This window comes from Octodon degus, unplaced genomic scaffold (genome assembly GCF_000260255.1).
Source record: "Octodon degus isolate 3935 unplaced genomic scaffold, OctDeg1.0 scaffold00152, whole genome shotgun sequence".
NCBI classification, from domain to species: domain Eukaryota; kingdom Metazoa; phylum Chordata; class Mammalia; order Rodentia; family Octodontidae; genus Octodon; species Octodon degus.
In genome coordinates, this window is record NW_004524728.1 from 2,066,818 (window position 1) to 2,088,130 (window position 21,313).

The 21,313-nt window shown below is 36.6% G+C and overlaps 1 protein-coding gene across 1 annotated transcript in view; it reads left to right on the plus strand.

Moving 5' to 3' along the window:
• The window catches only part of Rab2a (RAB2A, member RAS oncogene family), an 82,316-nt gene that overhangs the window by 7,934 nt on the left and 53,069 nt on the right, over positions 1-21,313 (plus strand). Inside the window, exons 2-3 of the mRNA XM_004642356.2 lie at positions 14,597-14,668; positions 21,216-21,283. Of these exons, the coding sequence (XP_004642413.1) occupies positions 14,597-14,668; positions 21,216-21,283 (140 nt within the window). The remainder of the gene's footprint in view (positions 1-14,596; positions 14,669-21,215; positions 21,284-21,313) is intronic.

Consider the following 21,313-nt stretch of genomic DNA (forward strand, 5'->3'; position numbering starts at 1 on the left):
TTTTTTTTTTTTTTTTTTTCCCAGAACTAGGGATTGAACTCTGGCCCTTGTGTTTGCCAGGCAAGCGCTTATTCTATTGTGCCATCTCCCTTTCCCTCTCTTCATTATTGACCTCTAACTTTATTTCACTTAAATAAGAGAATTGGGCCATCCATATTGATTCTTCAGTATTTGAAATAAATTGAGTTAGGTCAGTATTTGTACATGTGCAGTTTGTGTTTGCAAAGTATATTCCTGTTTATGTGGTAGCTTCAGGTTTCTATATATGCCCAAGTGATCGTCTACATAATTTTTTAGTTATAGCGAAAGATGTTTAAAAAACTCACTTTATGACTGGATTTTTCTTACAGTTCCGACAGATTGACATCCCCCACCCCCACACACACACTAAATTTAAAGGTTAATTTGTAAGATTGAGGTAGGCTTTGGAACCTGACATTTTGAGTTACTACTTTTTCACTTAAGCTTCTCTTTGTTACTTAGTGTAGGTTTTGATATTCAGGCATTTAACATTTATTTATACTTTATTTTATCTCATTTGTTTTTGTGGTACCAGGGATTGAACTCAGGACCTTGCACTTGCCAGCAAGTGCTTATTCTACTGTGCTGACTCCCCAGCCCTTGACATTAATTTAGAACATTAACTTTTGGTTATTTGTCGTCTGTGTACTTTTTCATCCCTTTTTTCTTTTTTTAAAAATTACTTTTGTTTAAGAAATGAACACAGATACAATTGAAGCTCCTTTCTTATATAATTATTATATATATGTGGGGTTTTTTGTTTTGTTTGGTTTTTTGCATGGAAGTGGGGATTGAACTCAGACCCTTGCGCTTGCCAGGGAAGCACATATTCTACTGAGCCATCTGCCTGACCCTATATATGTATGTGTTTGTCGTCAGCCATATGCAGTTTTTTTTTAATAACTTTATGTTAATGGAAGGTTACAATATCCAATATTATTTTCAGGAATTTGTTTGTATTTTGCTCTGTGTCATCAATATTAATTACTTTATTGGATTAATTATATTTTATTGTTTGTGTGCCACAATATTCCTTATTCCATTCTTTATCAAAAATTTTTAAGAGGGCCGTCCAAATAGCTCAGTGGATTAAAGCACCTGCAAGCAGGCACAGGGGCCAACGTTTCAGTCCATGGGCCTGCCGTGCCAGGCCCGCCCCTGGAACAAGCTGAGACAGTGATTGAGACTGTGTGTGGTGGCACACACCTGTAATCCCAGCTCTTGGTAGGCTGTAAACAGGTGGATCACTAGGACTCCCATCTAGTAGTGAGACCCTGAACACCCTGTAGACCCTTCCCTAAAAATAAAAAAATTAAAAAAAAAATTAAGGTGGTTTGTTGCTTTGTTATAAAAGACAGTACTACACAGATTATTCTTACATTTAAGAATTTTGGTCATATGAAATGTGACCCAAAAATGATTAAATTTTAAAGTAATTATTACACTAAAAGACACATCACCAGTAATTGCCCTGAAAATATCTCCCCACTTCAAACAGTTATCCATTATTATGGTCATTTTCTGAAGTAGTCTTGTGAGTTCTCTTTTGAAAGAATGTTCATTTGTGCCCTTTTGGGTGCTTTGGTGTCCTAAATTAGTTCAAAATACTTACTTTTCATGGTCATTTTGACTTTGGGAAAGAGCCAAGAGTTATATATTCCATTAAAGTGGAGAAGGACATGCCATAATATTTTTATTTGAAGGCGCTCGGCAGCAGCATTCGCTATATTTTTTAATCATACTTAACATTCATGAAAGGAAGCTTAACATTCTGAACTGCTTCAGAATGTGCAAGAACAGGAAGATAAGTGAGGGGGGAGTATTTTGAGAGGGATTGTGACAATAGCTTTATTGTAATACAGTTTTAAAAATCAAACATCCATCTATTATTTTTTGTCACCTATTGTGTCTTAATCCAAGCCTTCTCTGATTATTTGTGCTTAGACACCACTCTTTATAGTATTATTTGTAGTTAGAATAGCTTGACTAGAATGGTGAGTCCATTACTTTAGTATGGACTGTCAAATATTCAAACCTCTTCATCTTCACTTTTCCTGTTTAGAAAAGTCAGTGGAAGTGCTTCACTTACCTACTTCACAGGATGCTTGTGAGCCTGATATAAATAATGTATGCGAGTATCTTGTAAACCCTGCTTTACTAATAATAGTGATAATTTTTCATATCTGTTGATTATCCTAAAATTTAGTGGAATGTATCTGCCTGTGCGAAAAGGAACATATTGTTTCTTTTGTTCTCTGTATGCTGTTTTATTTCTCACAATAGCTCATAAAAAGTGTAGATAATGTAATTCCCATTGTATAAATGATATACAGAGTCGGGAACTAAAACAATTTTTTTATATTAGGAACATTTGACATTTATTGATTAAAAAGAAAAACATGCTATTATCTAGTTGGTTCTTCCAGAGTTAACTGTTGCTTGCAGGGGAAAATGGGGTTCATAACATGTTGCCAGATAAGTTTCTAAGACAGTGTAAAAGGTTTTTGTTTGTTTTTTAATCAGTGTTATACCCCGATGTAGTCCAGTAAATATTTTTAATCTCTTCATTTGGTGGTATACTTTGAAATACAGAAGGGGAAAGTTCACCAAATGTAAAACACAGGACTGTGTACTGTGAAGGATTTGAAAAGTACACCAGATATATCCCTACCTTCAAGAGTTAAATATGTAGCAGTGTATATGGATTGTGATAAGGGCTGTGGTTGAGGAACTGGAAAAAGCTTGATGTTTCATGTGCTTGGGAATGCCTTTCTTCCTCCTTAGAAAAGTAAGGCCGTATGGCATTTAAATTAGTTCTTGAAAAATAGGTAGAATTAGAGGAGTAGATGGTAAAAATTAAAAATTGACTAGGAAGAAGGCCCACCCTGTGTCAGGCAATAATGAAAAGACTGGAAAGATAAGTTTATTAAATGTGTTGCTAGGTACATATCTTAAGGTTGAGCTTGAACTTGATTCTTTATAAGTAGTAGAAAACATTGACATTTTCAAAGAGTACTGGGTTACAGTTACGCCCAGTGATGGAGAAATGTCCTGAGAAATGTGTCACTAGATCTAGCATTGTGAGGACATCATAGACTCTGATATAACCTATTACTCCTAAGTTACAAACCAGTACAGGACATTTATTGTATGAAATACTGTAGGTGATTATACCAGAATGGTAAATATTTGTGTACCTAAACATGGAAAAGTTTAGTAAAAATACAGTGTTAAAGATAAATGGAAAAAAAAATAAATTAAATTAAATTTTAAAAAAAGATAAATGATACAGGCAAGACTATAAGATGCTCAAGTTGGTATAGTGATAGTTGAATGCGTAGAACATTATTGTGCTCCTGCAGACTTTGTAATCCCTGTACATTTAGGCTATATAGTTGTGAAAAAAACTTTTTCTTTATACTATAATAAATTAACCTTAACCTAACTGTTGTACTTTCTAAATTTTTAAACTTTTTGACATTATAAATAACAGTGGGCTTAAAACATGAACGTGATATATATAGTTGTGTTAAAAAGGTTTCTCAAATCCTTATATAGTAAGCTTTTTCTTAATTTTTTTAAGTTCTAAAACTTTTTTATAAAATCTAAGACATGGACATACACATTAACCTAGGCTTTCACAGGTTCAGGACCTCACTATCAGTACCTTCTACCTCACACATCTTGTCCCAGTGCAAGATCTCCAGGACACTAACGTGTGTGGAGCATTTTCTTTTCCTTTTTTGGTATCGGGGATCGAACTCAGGACCTTATGCTTGCTGGGCAGGCGCTTAAGCCACTGAGCTATATCCCCAGCCCTGCATGGAGCATTTTCTATGGTAAGTTTCTTCTAAATATTTCCTGAAAGACATAGCTGAGGCTGTCTCACAGTGAAAAAGAGGAGTACACTTTAAAATAATGATTGAAAGTCTATAATACATACATAATATTAGAGCCAGACATGATGGCACACCCCTGTAATCTCGGCACTTGGGAGGCTAAGGCAGGAGGATCACCATGAGTTTAAATTAACACCAGTCTGAGCTACATAAGGAGATCCTGTCTCAAAAAAAAAAAAAAAAAAAAAAAAAAAACAAAAAACCAAAAACACAAACAAAATACATAAACTGGAAACACGGATAGTTATTATCAATCTGAAGTATCATACACATAATTGTGCTATACTTTTTTATATAGCTGGTAACAATACATTTGTTTATACCAGTAACACCACAAAATGTATGATTCGTTGCACTATGACATTAAGACAGCTGAGATACTATAACAACTACAATGTCATTTGAAGGTCCGCGCCCCCCCCCCCCCCAGGATGCCTTTAGGGCAGGTCTGGTGTGGCTTGAGGATGAGGGGATCAAACCACAGCATCCTGAGCCTGACTGTTTTGTTTCAGCAGGCACTTAAAACACCTGAACTAATGGGCAGGCCGCCTACAATGTCATTTGAAATAGGAATTTTTCAGCTGCATTGTAATGTTGAGACCACAGCCCTATTTGTTGTCTTTTGTTGACTAAAACATTATGTCTAATACATCGGTATGTTCCTATTTAATGTAGCAGAGTGATATATTGAATACAAAAGTCCATAAATAGTAATAAATAATAAATACTACCTTATTTTTCTCTGGTACTGGTAGTGAAAATGAAAAAGAGGGTTACCAAAATTAACATTGAAGAACGTTACGGGGGAAGATAATTTTCATTTCTAAAGAGTACACAACATACAGTCTCTTTTTATTTATTTTTAAAATAATACATATAATAAAGTGAAAGGGCAAAAAATTGGTTATGGAGGATAAAAGATGATATAGAAAGAGCAAAAAGTAGAGGAAATATAGAGGTTAATACATTGAGGAATTCCAAATATAGAAGGAACAATAAGTAGAGGAAATGTAGAGGTTAAAACATTGAGGAATTCCATTCTCCAAGTGTGAAACCTTGGTGACTTCCTTCCAGAGCATGGAGAAAGGGGAGTGGGAGAAACCTGGAAAAACTACCTTACCAACTGTTGCAGTCTTGTCTACATAAATTTTTCTGTACTCCTTAGTTTTCTTGGTAAGTTGTCTTGCATTCTTCAAACTACATCCTGTTGGGAATTTTAATTTCTTTAGTTCTGTCACCAAGTTCAGTGCTTGGAACATGGAAGTCATGCATTCAGTAATGACTTTTTCCTTCCCTCCTATCTTTCCTTGACAGGTTGGTTTGTTTCTTTCTTTCTTTCTTTCTTTCTTTCTTTCTTTCTTTCTTTCTTTCTTTTTTTGCTGGAACCGGGGATTGAACTTAGATCCTGTGCTTGCCCGGGAAGTGCTTATTCCACTGAGCCATCTCCCCGGCCTGACAGGTTTCTGAGATACTTATTCTGTGTTTTCTTTTCCCTCCACTGCTCAAATGTTTGTTGTGTTTGAGTCACATTACTGATACACAGGCATTACTATAGACTACAAGATTGGGACACCAGCCATGAAAAACTCTTTACAGAGAAACAGGCATAAAAGACAGTTTAATTACTGTATTAAGTCTGTAGTTTCTCTGAAATAAAAGATCATGTATTTGTTGACTTAAAGCCAAAGAAATGCGTTCTCATCAGTTTGGAGGTCAGAAGTCTGAAATTAGGGTTCAGTACCACACCACTTTCTCTGAAGGCTCCAGGGGGATTCTTTGCTTGTCTTTTTGAGCTTCTTGGAGCTTCAAGTGTTCCTTAGTGTACAGCAGTGTAACTTTCACTTCTGTCTTTCTTCATGTGAATATAATTCTGCAGTTATTCTGTTTAAAAGAAAATTATCTAAAATGTTTTATGCTGGATCACATGATTTTGCTCTTCTAGCTAATTTCACCTTGAGTTCTCAGCTTAACATTTGTTGGGGTGGAGGAGATGGCTCAGTAGAATAAGCACTTGCCTGGCAAGCACAAGGACCTGAGTTTAATCCCCGGTTCTGCCAAACAAACAAACAAACAAACAAACAAAAAGCCATTTGTATAAAATTATGAAATTTCCAGGTATTTTTACATTTTATCATTTGAACCTTATGATAATCTTCTGAAGTGAGCATGCCAGTGTCTTTTTGTTTTTCTCATTTTAAAGATATAGAAATGGGGCTAAGTTTTTATAACCAAAGACTGAGGTCACAGATTATGAAATGATCCAGTTGATTTGAACACTGTCCTCTACTCTTTATATCTACCATACTGAGTTTATTACTTTTTTATTTTAAAATGACAGACTTTATTGTTTCTTTTATTACAGTTGTTTGGTATAAATTTTAAGTCTTTTTTTTATAAATTTTAAATTTTGATTCAGCTGTGGATTATTTTTACTTCTTGGTGAGTTAGGTTGTTCATCCATGAGATCTTTATTTCTTTCCTTTCTTTCTTTGGGATAATAGATGTGCAAAACTTCAGTAGTTTCGAGTTGGTCCTGATATTTTTATTTTTGACTTGTCATATATTTTAAATGACATTATTTGATATGTGTTTAAAAGTAATGCCACTTGCAATTTTTAAGAATCTTGAAGTTGGCAGAAGTCATTTTAGTACATAAAAGTAAACTTCAGTAGAATGCCTTGGGGCCAGGGAGATGGATCAGTAGAGTAAGAGCTTCCCTGGCAAGTGCAAGGGCCTGTGTTCAATCCCTGGTTCCAGAAAAGAAAAAAAAAAAAAAAAAAAAAAGCGCCATTATCATGGATAAGTACAGTGGACCCTTGACTTCTGAACTCAGTTCATTCATGAGGCCTGGTTGTAACTCAGGGTAGTTGTAAGTCAAAACTTTTTCCAGTAAGAAATAGTGGAAATGATATTAAGGGAGAGAAGCTAATAGTGGAAATGATATTAAGGGAGAGAAGCTCTACCGCTAGATATCTGGTACAAATTTATGTTGCATAAAATCAAAGAATGAATTTTAGGAACAGTGGAGATTAAGAGCAGAATATACTTATCTGGGAAAGAAAGCTTCTGTTTTAGAGAAACAGGAGTCTTGAATGGTTCCCAAGGACCCTTCCTTTCCTAGTTTTATAGAGCAAAACTACAAGAAGAGGCAGGTCCAGGGTGGGAAACAATGGGAAATCCCAAGGTGGGCATGATAAAGTAGGACATCATGGTTAACCAACAAGATTACAAATATGATTGCTTAGATAAAATTTTAAATTGGGATTAAATGGGGAAGCAAGTCACATATGAAGCAGACATGAATACAGAACAGAGGTTTTTCCTGTAGGGGATTGGGTTGGTGGTTCTTCCTGGCTTCCTCAGTATGATCAGTACCTCTTTAGAATATCTGCCCTTGATGTTTATTTTCAGGAAGTATGTGGGTGATTTGTTTCATTTTTTATCTTGAGGTGTAGCCTTCAGTGGAGGTGCCTCTCTCTCCCACATTTGTAAGGTGTCGTGTCTTTTGCACTGGCTTTCGAGGGCCTAGCCCTATCTTATTACCTGTAATATTTCTATCTAAATAAGCTGCCTATAACAGAAATACTCATTAATACTTTCTAAGCTTCCCAAAGCTCCCCTTAACCTTTTCATAACAGAAAAATGCTGCATAAATGTGCATAATTTACCAGAAACACCAATAATTTTCTGAGTATATTCACCAAAAAGTTACAAAACCTGCCTAGTTTATTAGAAACAATAATTCAGAAATTATACTATATATAATGCACCATTCAAGTTGACATATTTGGCTTGCAGGAAGGATGAAATGAAATGTGGTTATTATTGGAAGGAGAGTCCCCTTCCTTTTCCTTTTTTTCAGAACTGGGTATTGAACTCAGGCCCTTGCACTTGCCAGTAAAGTGCTTATTCTACTGCACTCTCTCCCCGGCCCCAAATGAGGAGTTTTTGGGTTTTTTTGTTTTGTTTTGTTTTGTTTTTGTTTTTTCTTCTTCGGTACCAGGGATCAAACTTAGGACCTTGCACTTGCCAGGCAGGCGCTTACGCCACTGAGCTATATCCCCGGCCCCCTAGAGAAATGAGTTTTGGGTTTTTTTTGTTTTTTTTTTTTGGCGATACCAGGAATTGAACGCAGGATCCCCTTCTTTAAGAACATCAGGAATCTGGCTCTCTGCTGTCCTTTCTCTTTTTGGGAGAGTCTGTAGTCCTCTGGGACCTGCTTCAGTCTCACTAGACCTAAAAACTGGTCAAAGGTTGTCTGTTTCTGTCTTTTCTTCAACACTGTTCTGTAGTGTGACATTGACATTATCATTAAGCAAGTGAATGCAATGATTGGCTTTTTCTCTGTCTGGGTAGGTCTTCTGTACAAATATTTGTAGCTCTCCCCATGTTTTCAGGATTTCCTTTATTTCAGAAGAAGAACTTTGCTTCACTGATTGTTGATACTCCCCCTCCTCTTCAGAAAGCTTCTTAGCCACCACTCTGTTGCTCAGCCAGAAGCTGTTGAAGTTCTTCAGTAGACAAATTCCTCTGAGTGTCCTCCACCACCAGTTCCTCAACATCACCATTGTCTGCTTGCAAGCCAGTGTACTGTGCTGTAGCGACAATGTCATCAACCACAGGGTCCAATTAAAGGCTCAGACTCTTCTGCACAGCCTTCAAAGTCTCTCCTCTATAACTGTAGGCTACACTTTCTTCAAGACAGATCTTGGTGTCCTTAAGGAGACATTGGCCCAGGATTTCTCAATTAAATCCACACAGTAAGATGTAATATTCCTTCCCAAACTCTTTAAGGGTTAAAAGCTGTATATGAGACCATCTAGAAGCACTCAGGAACAGTTCCTTGGTTATAGCTTCTTAAAGTTAACTATTACCTCCTGTTCTTTAAAGTGCTGTGCAAGAGGTATAGTAGATTGGGAGAATTAGACTGAGAGCCATGGGAATTCTTTAATCAGTTATTGTAAATCTTGTGGGTAAGCAGAAGCATTGTCCATGAGAGGAGCTTTGAGTAATAAACCTTTGTCCTCTAGATAATTTTGTGTGGAACAAAAAGCCTTCATTATCTCTTCACCAAAAAGCATTCTTGGGGCCAAGGTGCTAGATCAGCAGCTTAAGTGCTTGCCTAGCAAGCACAACATACCAAGTTTGATCCTTGGTACCACAAAAGGAAAAAAGAAAAGCACTCTTGTTACCCAGACTTTTGCCTTAGATCTCCACATAAGCCCTGGCTTATTCTTCATGATTTTTTTTTCTGAGCATTTAGTTGTAGAGTGGTAAACCAAGAGAGGAAAGGCTTTCTCTTGAGGTCACCATTCACATGGACACATAGCAGTTGTCTTGCATAGGTTGGTGGCTTAGCATTTTCTTGTCTCGGTAATATTTCTTCTCCTGGGCATTTTCTTCCAGAAAAGTTCAGTTTTATCACAGTTGAAAGCTTCATAATCGCAAAAACCATTTTTCTGGCTCATCTTTTCGCAGCAGTGTATGTAATTTTCAGCCCTATTATCAACACTGGCTGCCTCACCATACCTAGTTGTTCTCACTTTAAAATTGTGAGACCATGCCTTGCTGGCCGAGTGTTTCATCATTATCACTTGATGGATTATCCTTTACAAGATCCACGTTTATATCCCTAGCTTTGCCACAAATTACAGATTCAGGCTGTAACTTGCCATCTGCCTTTGTTTATGCACACTAATAATAGCCTGTCTACCTCATCTAACACTTTTGATGGTGACTTAACTTTAGCAACACTAGCTTCTTCATACAAATCTTCTCAGTAAGATTGTCGAGATGGTGGATTTTGACATTCTGTACATTTTAGTGATACTTGTCACACAGACACCATCTCATATTTCTCCAGTTTCTTTTCTATTGTGATTGCTTTCTTTATTTTCCCGTCTTTATCCTCTTTTCAAGGTTTTTTGATAGCAGTAATCATAATCTCATCCACAAACATACATTTGGGCTCAAACTAATGCTTATGTATACTCCTTTCTCGCACTTTGAGTCTTTGTTTACAACCATACAAGCAGCCTGAAGTCATGACTTTGGTTATAAGGTAAACCTGAAATTCCCTGTTAAAACCTGGGTTGTTTGTATAAGGCTGGTGGTAACTCCAGGGTCCACTGTATAGTAGTTTGTATTAATTACAGAAGAGTATCCCAGATATCCATAAAAGGCTTAAAACAATAGTATTTTATGCATCTGCTCTTGGAACAAGCAAATCTAGATGAAGGAGTGATTCTAGGTATTCCACACAGTATAAAAGATAAATAAAATGCAGATCTTAACACTCAAGAGACTTCATTTATAGATGAGGTTTTAAGAACAGGCATATAACTGCTAGTGTAAGGTGAAAGTTACAAGTGCCATTTCAGAGGTAGAAATAAAATCTTCTGTAAGTCCAAGAAGGGAAAGTTCACATCCAGTGAATAGAAAAAAATCTACAGTTCTTCATGAAGGTAATTGGCTCTGTTGCCCTTAGGGACAGGCAGAGGGTAGAGTGTTTTTTTGTTCATTAAGGAAAACAGATAACCTTGGCTCTCTGGTCATTTCTGCTCCGAGTTCTCAGGATAATTCTTTATGTTGGACTTTTCCCTTTTTCTTAAAATTTGTCAGTGCTTAAAGTTTAATTTTAAGATTGTGATTACTAATAGTTCCTACTTGTAACAACTGAATTTGCTGAACAAGACCTGACTGATGTTGTGTTTGAGTATGAAAGACTTGAGAATGTATTTGTCCACTGAGGAAAAGGATTAAATAGAAAGAGAAGTAATAAAGATGCAAGCAAACGGAGTGATAGATATCACAATTGGCAGAAAGAGATAGTTTGGACAAAGAAATACTTGTTTAGGACATTCATAAAAGAAAGGACAAACCTAAATAGGTATGAGGCCATATAGTACTTTTACCCACTGTATAATACTAGACAGTTCAGTAAGAATCTTTAGAACTTTGAGGTTTGAGGATGAGCTTTGTGATTTTGTTTATTTAGTAAATACTGAAAACGAAAATGGTTTGGTGTGAGAACTCCATCACATGGAATGGCAATGGTGTAAAATGTGTAATGGCAAAAAGCTAATTGTGGCATCTGTCTGCATAGGGAGGAGAGAGAGGATGAGCAAAGGACTTGCATATTCTAGAGAAAAAATGAAAGAGATGGGTTTTTCCCCCTCCAACTCACATTCACTCTTGTCAGAAATCATTACAGAATAAATTATTTTAAAAACTAGTTTGTTTGATCTTTAACTTTCCATTTCTAACTAAAAAAAAAAAAAAAATACTGACACTAACAGGAGTGCAATAATAACCACTTAGAAGAGTTTCCTGGGTGGGGATGATGGTCAGTGATAGCACATATGCCTAGCATCCACAAAGCCCTAGGTGGTGGGTTCCCAGCAGTAAACCAGTGAATGTGAATGAATAAATTCCCTTTTTTTTTTTTTTTTTTTTTCCAGTGGTGCTGGAGAGCAAATTCAGGACATTGCACTTGCCAGACAGGTGCTTTTGCCACTGAGCTATCTCCCCAGCCTGACCATTTTCAAATTTGTGTCTTATTCTTGAACATCCTTTCTGAAATGTAGGTTCATATATCCAATTGCCTACTCAGTTTTGCCACTGATTGCCTAATTAACTAAAGCACTGAAAATTAAGAGGGGTGCATGGGATTCATGCAGGCACTGCAAGGAGTGCTGATAAGATTGGTGAACCTTTTAATAGACAGGTAATGAAGGGGGGAAGAATTAGAAATTCTGAGTTTCCTGTTACAGTAGCCCGTTGGGAAGCAATTCTGGAGATTAGAAAATACTGAAAAGAAAAGTTGCATTTTGTGTCTTGTGTAAAGTGAGGTAAGAGTTGCTTGGAAGGATAACGGGCAGAATGAAAAAGAATTAAGTTTTGGAAATTTGTGTTTCAAGCCTGACAAAATTAAGGTAAAAGTGTTTCATAATTGGAAAGAAGATGGTGAATGGGAAGTTAGATTTGATAATCACTGGCTAATTTGTAAAAGGAGGTTGATGGTTTGGGACTGGATTGATTCTTTCAGGTTTTAAAGAAAAACAAAAAAAAAAAAAAAGGATAACCAAAGTAGTGGTGAAGAAAACCTCCAGTGTGTCAGGGTTATAGGGAATAAAAGAGGCAGTTGTCACAGAATGAAGTTATAGCCTGACAAAGCCAGAAGAAATCATTCTTAAAGAAATTGAAGACTAACAAATTATGTAGATTTGGTTAGGGGCTCAGATATATCCTGTTGGGAATTAGATAAGATAAAGACAGAGACAAAAAACAAACAAACAAAAGACATGCTGTATTCCTCAGCAGTTTGCAAAAGGGTTGGTGAATCAGTCCAGTACCCTAAGAATTTGTGAATAAGTTTACCAAGAATTAAAAAAGTAAAAGTCAGCAAATACTCAATGAAGTATGCAATCTGTAAAGATAACCAAACCTACAGATTGCCTATCGATTTGTAATTGAGATACATGGAGAAATACCACAGTGACACTTGCGTGTATTCTCTGCATTGAAAAAATAATTACCTGAAAGGAGAATATGCAGTCTTGAAAGAAACAAAGGTAGCATGTAACCAATTCTTAGATTAATCTTACAAAAGTAGTAAATGTTGGGAGGTTGCAAAGGGTATTCAGCTTCTTTTGTCAGTTAGATGATTATCAAACTCTTAGAAGATTTTTTTTTTTACATTTATTTATTTATTGTGTGTGGGGGGGGCAGCTCAGCCCACCAGGGGGCGGGGCTGGCTGGATATGGTGCTGGGGGATCGAACTGCGGTCCCTGTGCTTTGTCAAGCTTGCTCTAAGTAGGTGCTTTAGACCACTGAGCCATCTCGCCAGCCCTCTTAGAAGATTTTTGAGGTCCCTCAAAACCTGCAATTTCTAACTACAGTTTTTTGTGTATAATATGAAAAAACTGAGGATATTTTCTTTCACTCTGGGTTTTGTACACAGAACCATTTCCTTTTACACAATTGATACCTTTTTTTTTTTTTTTTTTTTTTTTTCCCCCCCCTGAGGTACCAGGGATTGAACTCAAGACCTTGCACTTACTTGCCAGGCAAGCACTTATTCTACAGAGCCATCTCCCCAGCCCTGATACCAATTCTCTTAACTTAGAAAATAATTTTTGTCTTCTGAAAGACCATTGAAGAATTTTAAAAAATAGAATAATATTTAATAGAGGTCTTTTTGTAATATAAAAAATGAAGAAAAATCTTAAAATCATATGTTTCAAAATTTCAGTTTATTTTCAATTAACTAGAATTTGTAAACATTCATGAAACTTTGAACTTAGAAAGCATTTCCTAAAACAAAAGCATAAATATAGCTTTCTTTGGTTTGTACCTGTCATTTTGACAATCTGTAGTGTTTGATACTACAGCCATTCAGCAAAATTAAATAGACAGCAACAGTGTTTATAGTCCCTTTCCTCAGTAAATTAATAATTTTAAAGACCTTAAACAGCCTACTTTACATATTTCTTCTTCAGAAAGACCCTCTCAACAGGTATGGTTGTGTGTGCCTGTAATCCCAGCACTCAGGAGGCAGGGACAGTATGATGACTGTGAGTTCAAGGCCAACCTGGGCTACGTAGTGAATTCAAGGCTAGCCTGAACTTACACAATGAGACAGTCACTCAAAAAGAAAGAAAAAGAGAGAGAAAGAGACAGACCGACCTTCTGTATCCCTTTAGTGTAAATTAAATCAGTGTTACTTTTCAAGTTACAGTTACTCCAACTATTTGTGATTATATTATATATATTTTGGTACCAGGAGTTGAGCTGAGAACCTTGTGCTTGCCAGGCAGGTGCTTGTGCTTCTAGCTGTATCCTGGCCCAGTATGATTATATATTATTTGAGTATGTTCATTTTGTTGAATTTTTTTGAATACACTAAACAGATTCCATACATAGGCACCATGTCAGTTTTCCACATTATACCGTATGGTCAGTTCCCTGTGCAGTGCATTTTCAATAAAGACTGTGTAAGTAGAGAGCAAATGATTGCTTTACTCTTACCTCTGTGGAACTCCAAGGTGCTGTTGAATGTATTTGGTTTAGTGAGTATGAGAAAATATTTTTAGAGAATCTGAAAGTAAGCAGGAAGAAAGTGTGATACTTGCTTTCCATTTTCCCCTAGAGGGCAAGCAGGGTGAACATAGAAAATTTTTCTTTGAATTTAGAAGTTATACATGACCTTAATGAAGTCAATTTTAATAGAGTGAAGGAATGCAATTCAGATTACAGTTTGCTCATGAAGGGAATCAGTAAGAAAACAAAACAGGTAGCTTTTTTCAGCAGAGCAGACCCCAGGCACTCTCTGGTGGTTTGTTTATAGCAATGTATGATAAACTATAGAAAGAGTAAATCAGTATGTTTTAAATATTTTCACTGTTACCTGCATACACACTGCATAGAAACCGTTGTGTGATAATGTGTAGAAAAACTACTTGAAGGACCTAAGTAGCTGTCTTTCTCAGTTGCTACATTCACACTTCCCATGGAAATAAATGAATAAGAAAGACTCTTGCAAAAATTAGTCCTGCAGAATTGCAGGAGACTCTTTACAGTATAGAAACTTGTGCTGCTACTTTTCTGTGCACTTTTGTAAAGTGTTTGGTTTCTGTGAGTTTTGTCTCTTACTTTTTTCTTTTTTAACTTTCAGGTGTTGGTAAATCATGTTTATTGCTACAGTTTACTGACAAGAGGTTTCAGCCAGTGCATGACCTCACTATTGGTAAGTTTTATAAGAGAGATAAGCTTTAAAGTTTTTGAATAATGTTAGTGTGAAATGCTAGCAGGTCCATTCTATGAATGATGATTTCGGAATCAGTGAAAGTAAATTTATTATTGTTCAGAGTTCATTTTTTTTTTTAAACTTTTTTTTTTTTTAATTTTATTTGTGTGTGTGTGTGTGTGTGCGTGTGTGTGTGGCCAGCTCAGCCCACCAGGGGGCGGGGCTAACTGGCATGTGGTGCTGGGGGATTGAACCGCGGTCCCTGTGCTTTGCTAAGCTTGTTCTAAGTAGGTGCTTTAGACCACTGAGCCATCTCACCAGCCCGTCAGAGTTCATTTTTAAGAAATATGTATAATGAAAACAAGTGTTACCCAGCTTTGTACAAATAGAATGCAGGAGGCGTTGACATTTAAGGGGGAGCTTGTGGGTTAGTTCAGTTGTTTAAGCCCCTGCTGGGGCAAATCCAGTCAGGTGCAGGGGACCATGGTTCAATCCCCAGCTCCCCATGCCTTACCAGACCTGCCCTTAAGGTAGCCCTAGCCAGCAAAAAAAAAAAAAAAAAAAAAATCCTTCTCAACTTTGGGCCAGGGAGATAGCTCAGTGGCATAAGCACCTGCCTGGCAAGCACAAGGTCCTGAGTTCGATCCTTAGTAACACCAAAAACAAACCACAACTCAGACATGTAAGATTTCAGTTATATTTAATAATGAAACAGTTTGGAGACAGTATGTCATCATAATAGGAGCAAGGATTTTGGACCAGCTGGAATTAAAGTTAGGTTTCTGCTTCTATCTGGGTACCACTCCATATCTCAGTTTCTCTGTCTGTACAGTGGGAATAATACTAGTGTTAACCGTAGAAAACTACAATGAGCAGAAGTAAATAATAAATGCAAAAGCATTGGAATAGCACTTGGAAACAAGGCATATTGCAGTAGACGTGTCTGTAATTGTTAATAAAAAAGCTACAGGCCATCAGGCAAATTATAAAGAGTAATGAGATAATTACTAGTAAAATTCCAATAAATAGCTATTCAAAATAGTGTGTTACTCATGTTTATTAGTATGCAAAGATAGCAAAGTTCATACTGGTTCAATGTAGTCATACTTACTGGTTCAGGCTCTTGTTTGTTTAAAAATTGTATGTTATTCTGAAAGCTAAGAAATCCAACGGGATGATTATTCTATGGCTATAGCACATTAACAATTAGGAGTTAATCAAATACGAAGAAAAAAGCTAATTGGAAATCTGGCCGCTCTTTATAACTAATTGCTTAATGAATCTTCAATGGCCCCTTATTTTCTATTGCTTTTATTAACTTGGCATTTATCATTACTTTACACGCATTTTTAAAATACCAAATGAAAGTAGAGCTTATTGGGCTGGGAATATAGCTCAGCAGCATAAGTACCTGCCTGGCAAGTGCAAGGTCTTGCGTTCAGTCCCCATACTGGGAAAAAGAAGAAGAAGAAGAAGAAGAAAGAACTTATGAGTCATATTATTAATTTAATAGTTTTAGCCAAGCCAACATTACTTTGTTGGTGTATTAAAAAAAAATTTTTTTTTTCCTTTTGAGTGAGGGTTGTTCACTATGTAGTTTAGGCTGCCCTGGAACTCATTGTGTAGCTCATGCTAGACTTGAATTCACAGTGATCCTTTTGCCTCAGCCTCCCAAGGGCTAGGATTATAGGCATGTACCACCATGCTGAGCCTGAAATCTTACATTATGAAATACTATCAATAAGAGTACGAATATGGTATTTTAATTTTGACACTTTTGAAAATATACAGTAGTACTGTTTCATACTGTTCTTCATGATTTTAACTCCCATGAAGGCTTTTGTTTAGTTTTGGTGGGGAGTTTTGTGTATTCTGGCTGTTGGAGTTGGTAATTGAACCCAGGCATGCTCTGCCACGCAGCTGCATTCCTGGTCCCTTTTGTTTCTTGAGACAAGGTCTTACTAAGTTTCCCAACTTGATCTCCAGTTTGTAACCTTCCTTCCTCACCTCCTTAGTAGGAGGAATCACAAATGTGTGCCACTGTGTCCATTTTGTTAGCTCATTTTTTATATACTATCTGCTCTTTGCTCAATATGTTTGAAACCTCAGTAGCCAATTTAGGCGTAACTTAGTCTTAAGACAACTAACGAACCAGTTTTTAATATAGGATGTTAAGTAAAACTGTTCTTTATATAGGATGCTAAATAAAAGTGTTCTTCCTTTTCATTGAGATTTACATATAAATTTTTAAGATGTTATGGCATACTCAATGGAGAGGGTGAGCCTGAGCCTGCTGTTGGAAATTGGCGTGGTGTATACATAGGAAGCCAAGTAAGGGAGCAGACCACAGAGAGCTATTTGGAAAACTGTAACTCATGTGTAGTCGCCAGCTTGCTCTGACATTACAAGAAGGTCTCCCCTGAGAGAGGAACCACATTCTGCCTCTATACATCTTTATGTTTCCATAGTCAACCTGGCTCTAGCAGATGGCACTTTTTCTCTAAAGCTGTCATTAGGTGTGTGGATGGTGGTGTGCAAATTTATTTTCATAGTGTGGAGTATAGCAATAGCTATATGCTAGTTACTTGCTGTGTTTTGGATACTGTTCTATTTTGTGTATAATCATTTAATCATGGAGAAAAGCCTCATGAAATGGGTCATGATTACTGTTTTACAAGTGAGGAATTTAAGATGTAGGAAATGTTTAACACCTTGCTGGCTTGAACCACGGATGGTACACTCATGACTGTCCCTCCAGATGTCGTGAACCACCAGTGGTTAGCTATTTAACATCAGACAGTGGAGTTCAAATCAGAGCAACCCAGCCATGAATTATGGCTTTGGTCATGAGTGTATTAAGAACTTGCCCAAAGTTACACAATCAGTAAATGGCATAATTGCTGTATGACAGTCATAAGGATCTGGAGACAATTAGCAAATGTGTATTTATGTTGAGAACAATTGTTCTAGCAAAGTGGGAGTGAGTGCATGACTATCTGAGAAAAATAAGTCACTTTTTTAAGAGTATATGGTAAATGAGATTTTTTTTTTTTTTTTTTTTTTTTTTTGGCAGAACTGGGGATTGAACTCAGGTCCTTGTGCTTGCCAGGGAAGTGCTTATTCCACTGAGCCATCTCCCCAGCCCCAAGTAAATGAGATCTTGACTTTGGCTCCACAGATAATTTCTTTAGCAGCCAAATTGACTATTAATTGAAAAATTTATGTGGAAAAGAAACTCAGAGGTATAGGGGATGACAACTTATTAAAAAAGATAAGGAAATCTTTCTAAATGGAATTTTCAAGCATATATGCACTTAAGGAAAAAGGACTTAAAATTTTAACAATCCAGAAAAGAAATAAAGTTTTGGTCTTTGTTTCTGAGGTTTCAGAACACTTTTGATTCTAGTATTTTCTTTGGCCAGATAGAATGTAATGGTGAAACCTAAATTTTGAACCCAGTTATGAAAAATTAAGTGGGAATGAATTATGTTTCTGAGGCTAAAATTGAAGCTTTTGATAGCAAAACAAAGATGATAGTTTTCTAGGAATCAGTGCTTCTGAACTCCTTTCTGGATGTGTATTTTTGGTGACTGTGCTTTACTTCATGCTTAAATAACACAGTAGTCTCCTAATGGGTCCTGTTTTGTTTTATTCTCTATCTGGAGCCTATTGAGTAATGAAGTTAAGATATAAAATGTGACATTTCCGTAACTTAGAAATATTCTTGATTTTTTTTTAATTTTATTTATTTATTTATGTGTGTGTGTGTGTGTGTGTGTGTGGCCAACTCAGCCCACCAGGGGGTGGGGCTGGCTGGCATGTGGCGCTGGGGGATTGAACCGCGGTCCCTGTGCTTTGCTAAGCTTGTTCTAAGTAGGTGCTTTAGACCACTGAGCCATCTCACCAGCCCCAATATTCTTGATTTTTATGTTTATTTAGAATTGATTTTTTTTTTTTTTTTTTGCGGAACTGGGGATTGAACTCAGGCCCTTACACTTGCCAGGCAAGTGCTTATTCTACTGAGCTATCTCCCCAGCCCCTGAATGTATGTTTAGAGGCAAAAATCTTTAGACTTTAAATGTTAGCAGCTCTGGATAAGTTAAACAAAAGTGTCTATATTAAGATATTTAGACTTTTATGTAGAATCTGCAGGATGTTAGACATGTAGGATTGTGGATGCACAGTCTCTCTTAAGAGACCAGGCACCTGCCTGGCAAGTACAAGGACCCATGTTCAATCCCCAGAACCCCAGGCGCACCGTGTTGCCCCAAAAGTAGACGTGGTGGTACTCCCATGTGGTCCCAGTGTAGGGAGGCTTCAGACAGGAGGATTACTGTGAGTCCATGCTGCGTAGTGAGAACCCTGTATCCAATAAGTAAATAAATAGACAGACAGAGAGACACACCAGGAAGCAGAAGCTGCATACAGCAGTCTTGCGTCAGAGGCAGTCTTGTTAGCTATACAGTTCATTTGTATAAAAGTAATATTATGGGACTGGGGAGATAGCTCAGGGGTCTCATAGCCTGCCTGGCAGGCACAAAGACCTGGGTTTGATCCCCAGTACTACATGACTTCCTGGTACTGCGTGGCGTGGTGGCACCCACCTATAACCCCAGGTGTCAGGAGCTTGAGACAGGAGCATCACTATGAGTCTGAGCTGCATAGCAGAACCCTGTACCAGATACATAAATTTAAAAACGAAAAGATAATATTATGGCGTAGTCACAAGTCACATTTAGTATCTTTATCCTTCTCAAGATCTCACACAGAGGGAGCATCTTCTTGCCTTTGTTGCTTTGTTTGCCACTCGATATCAGGAGCATTCCAGTGTCATTTCTAGTTTAAAATTGTATTTGGTCAAATTTAGCATTTGTTAGATCAAAGAAGTCTTCAGTTCCAGTGAGCATGGCAGAGGTTTTTGGATTGTGGTTAATGCCAGCCCATCCACAATAGTGGAAAGGAGGATAGAACTTCTCTCCTCTGTTAGTACAAACAGTAGGCTCAGGAAAAGTCTTTTGCATGTCAGATACCTTGCTAATATGAAGCACTTCAGGCTTTAGTACATTCCTTTTAAATACTGCCTATTTCAAAAACTCCTGTACCATACTTTGCCACTTTTTCCCCCTCAGATACGTTCATGTTCACGTCTTTTTGTGTTTCTGAGGCAAGTTTTCACTATGCAGTTCAGATTGACCTGAGCTCACTTTGTAGCCCAGGCAGGCCTCAAACTCTGGCCTCAGCCTACCAAGAACTGGGATCACAGGCCTGTGCTATCATGCCAGCCTCGTGTCATTGTTTAATGATTGCTGTGTTTGTATACTGCCGTGTGGCATAGAATAAATATGAATATATGTATGAATATATGTGTATATTTAAGTCGGTATGTAAACATTTTTAGTGGTTTTATGTGGGATAATATAGTTTCACATATTTTATTCAAGTTCATCTTGACTTTTAGGCTTTTCTGGATTTGTTCTATTTCTAAGGCTGAGAAACAAACATTGCTACTAGTTTCATAGGATTGACTACGCCCCTCAGATGGAATAATTATCAAAATAAAGAGTAAAACTCACATTGAGTTGTATATCATGGGAAGACAAATTACCTTTATTAGCTCACCCTCTAAATCACAGTTGAGGAAATTACAGGAGATGCTGAAATGGAACTCGACATTGATTGCACAGTGTACCTTTCCCTGAAAAACTAGCTGTTTTTGTGCCAGGATAACTAATAATCTGATTTCTGGATTTTAAGTGTGTCTTCCCACCGTGACTCTGAGCTAAATACTGATAAACCACTAATGTTTTGGTATAAGTAACAGACTACTTTCAGAGTTGTCTTCCCATTTATTTGCTATTTAAAATTGCTTCGGTTTTGATGATTGAGTACTTTCTAAAAAGGCGACAAATGGAGCGAAAAAGGTAAAGAAATAAATATTTAAATGTAAAGTCTACATTTCCTTTAACTGAATCATAATTCCTTTATTAATAAAATGTATGTAGAAAGTTCATTTCAACATTAACTAGTGAAAATATGGTGACCACCTAAGTTTGTAACAGTAGAGTACCAATTAAGTGAATAATAAAGAAATTTTGGGCACACATGAAAAATGATAGTTTTACATGTTTACTGATTTGTGTACAAGGATGTTTATGATGTGAAATGTTTGTTATATTATTTAATGAAAAACATGTCAGAACAGTCTTATACATTCCCTTTTATATAAAATTGTGTACTTATTTATTATGTGTATATATTCATGGAGCAGTGCCTGAAATTATATTATGTAATTCTCGTAACTAATAATTATGGCTCTTAAATTGTTTTTTTAGTTGTCTTTATGTTATTGAAACAAAATCCAGTTTTATTTCTTAATGTTTTTTAGCATGTTTCTTAGCACTTTTATTAACGTACATATTTTGTAATAGCATCTGTTTTAAAGGTGATTTGTATAACATGACATAGCATGTCTTTGGAAATACTTGAATATTATCCTACAAATGTGAAATAGATTTTGACTAGTTTTATAATTTTATGCTCTTCTCAGGTGTAGAGTTTGGTGCTCGAATGATAACAATTGATGGAAAACAGATAAAACTCCAGATCTGGGACACTGTAAGTATAGCAGAAGAATATTATATAATC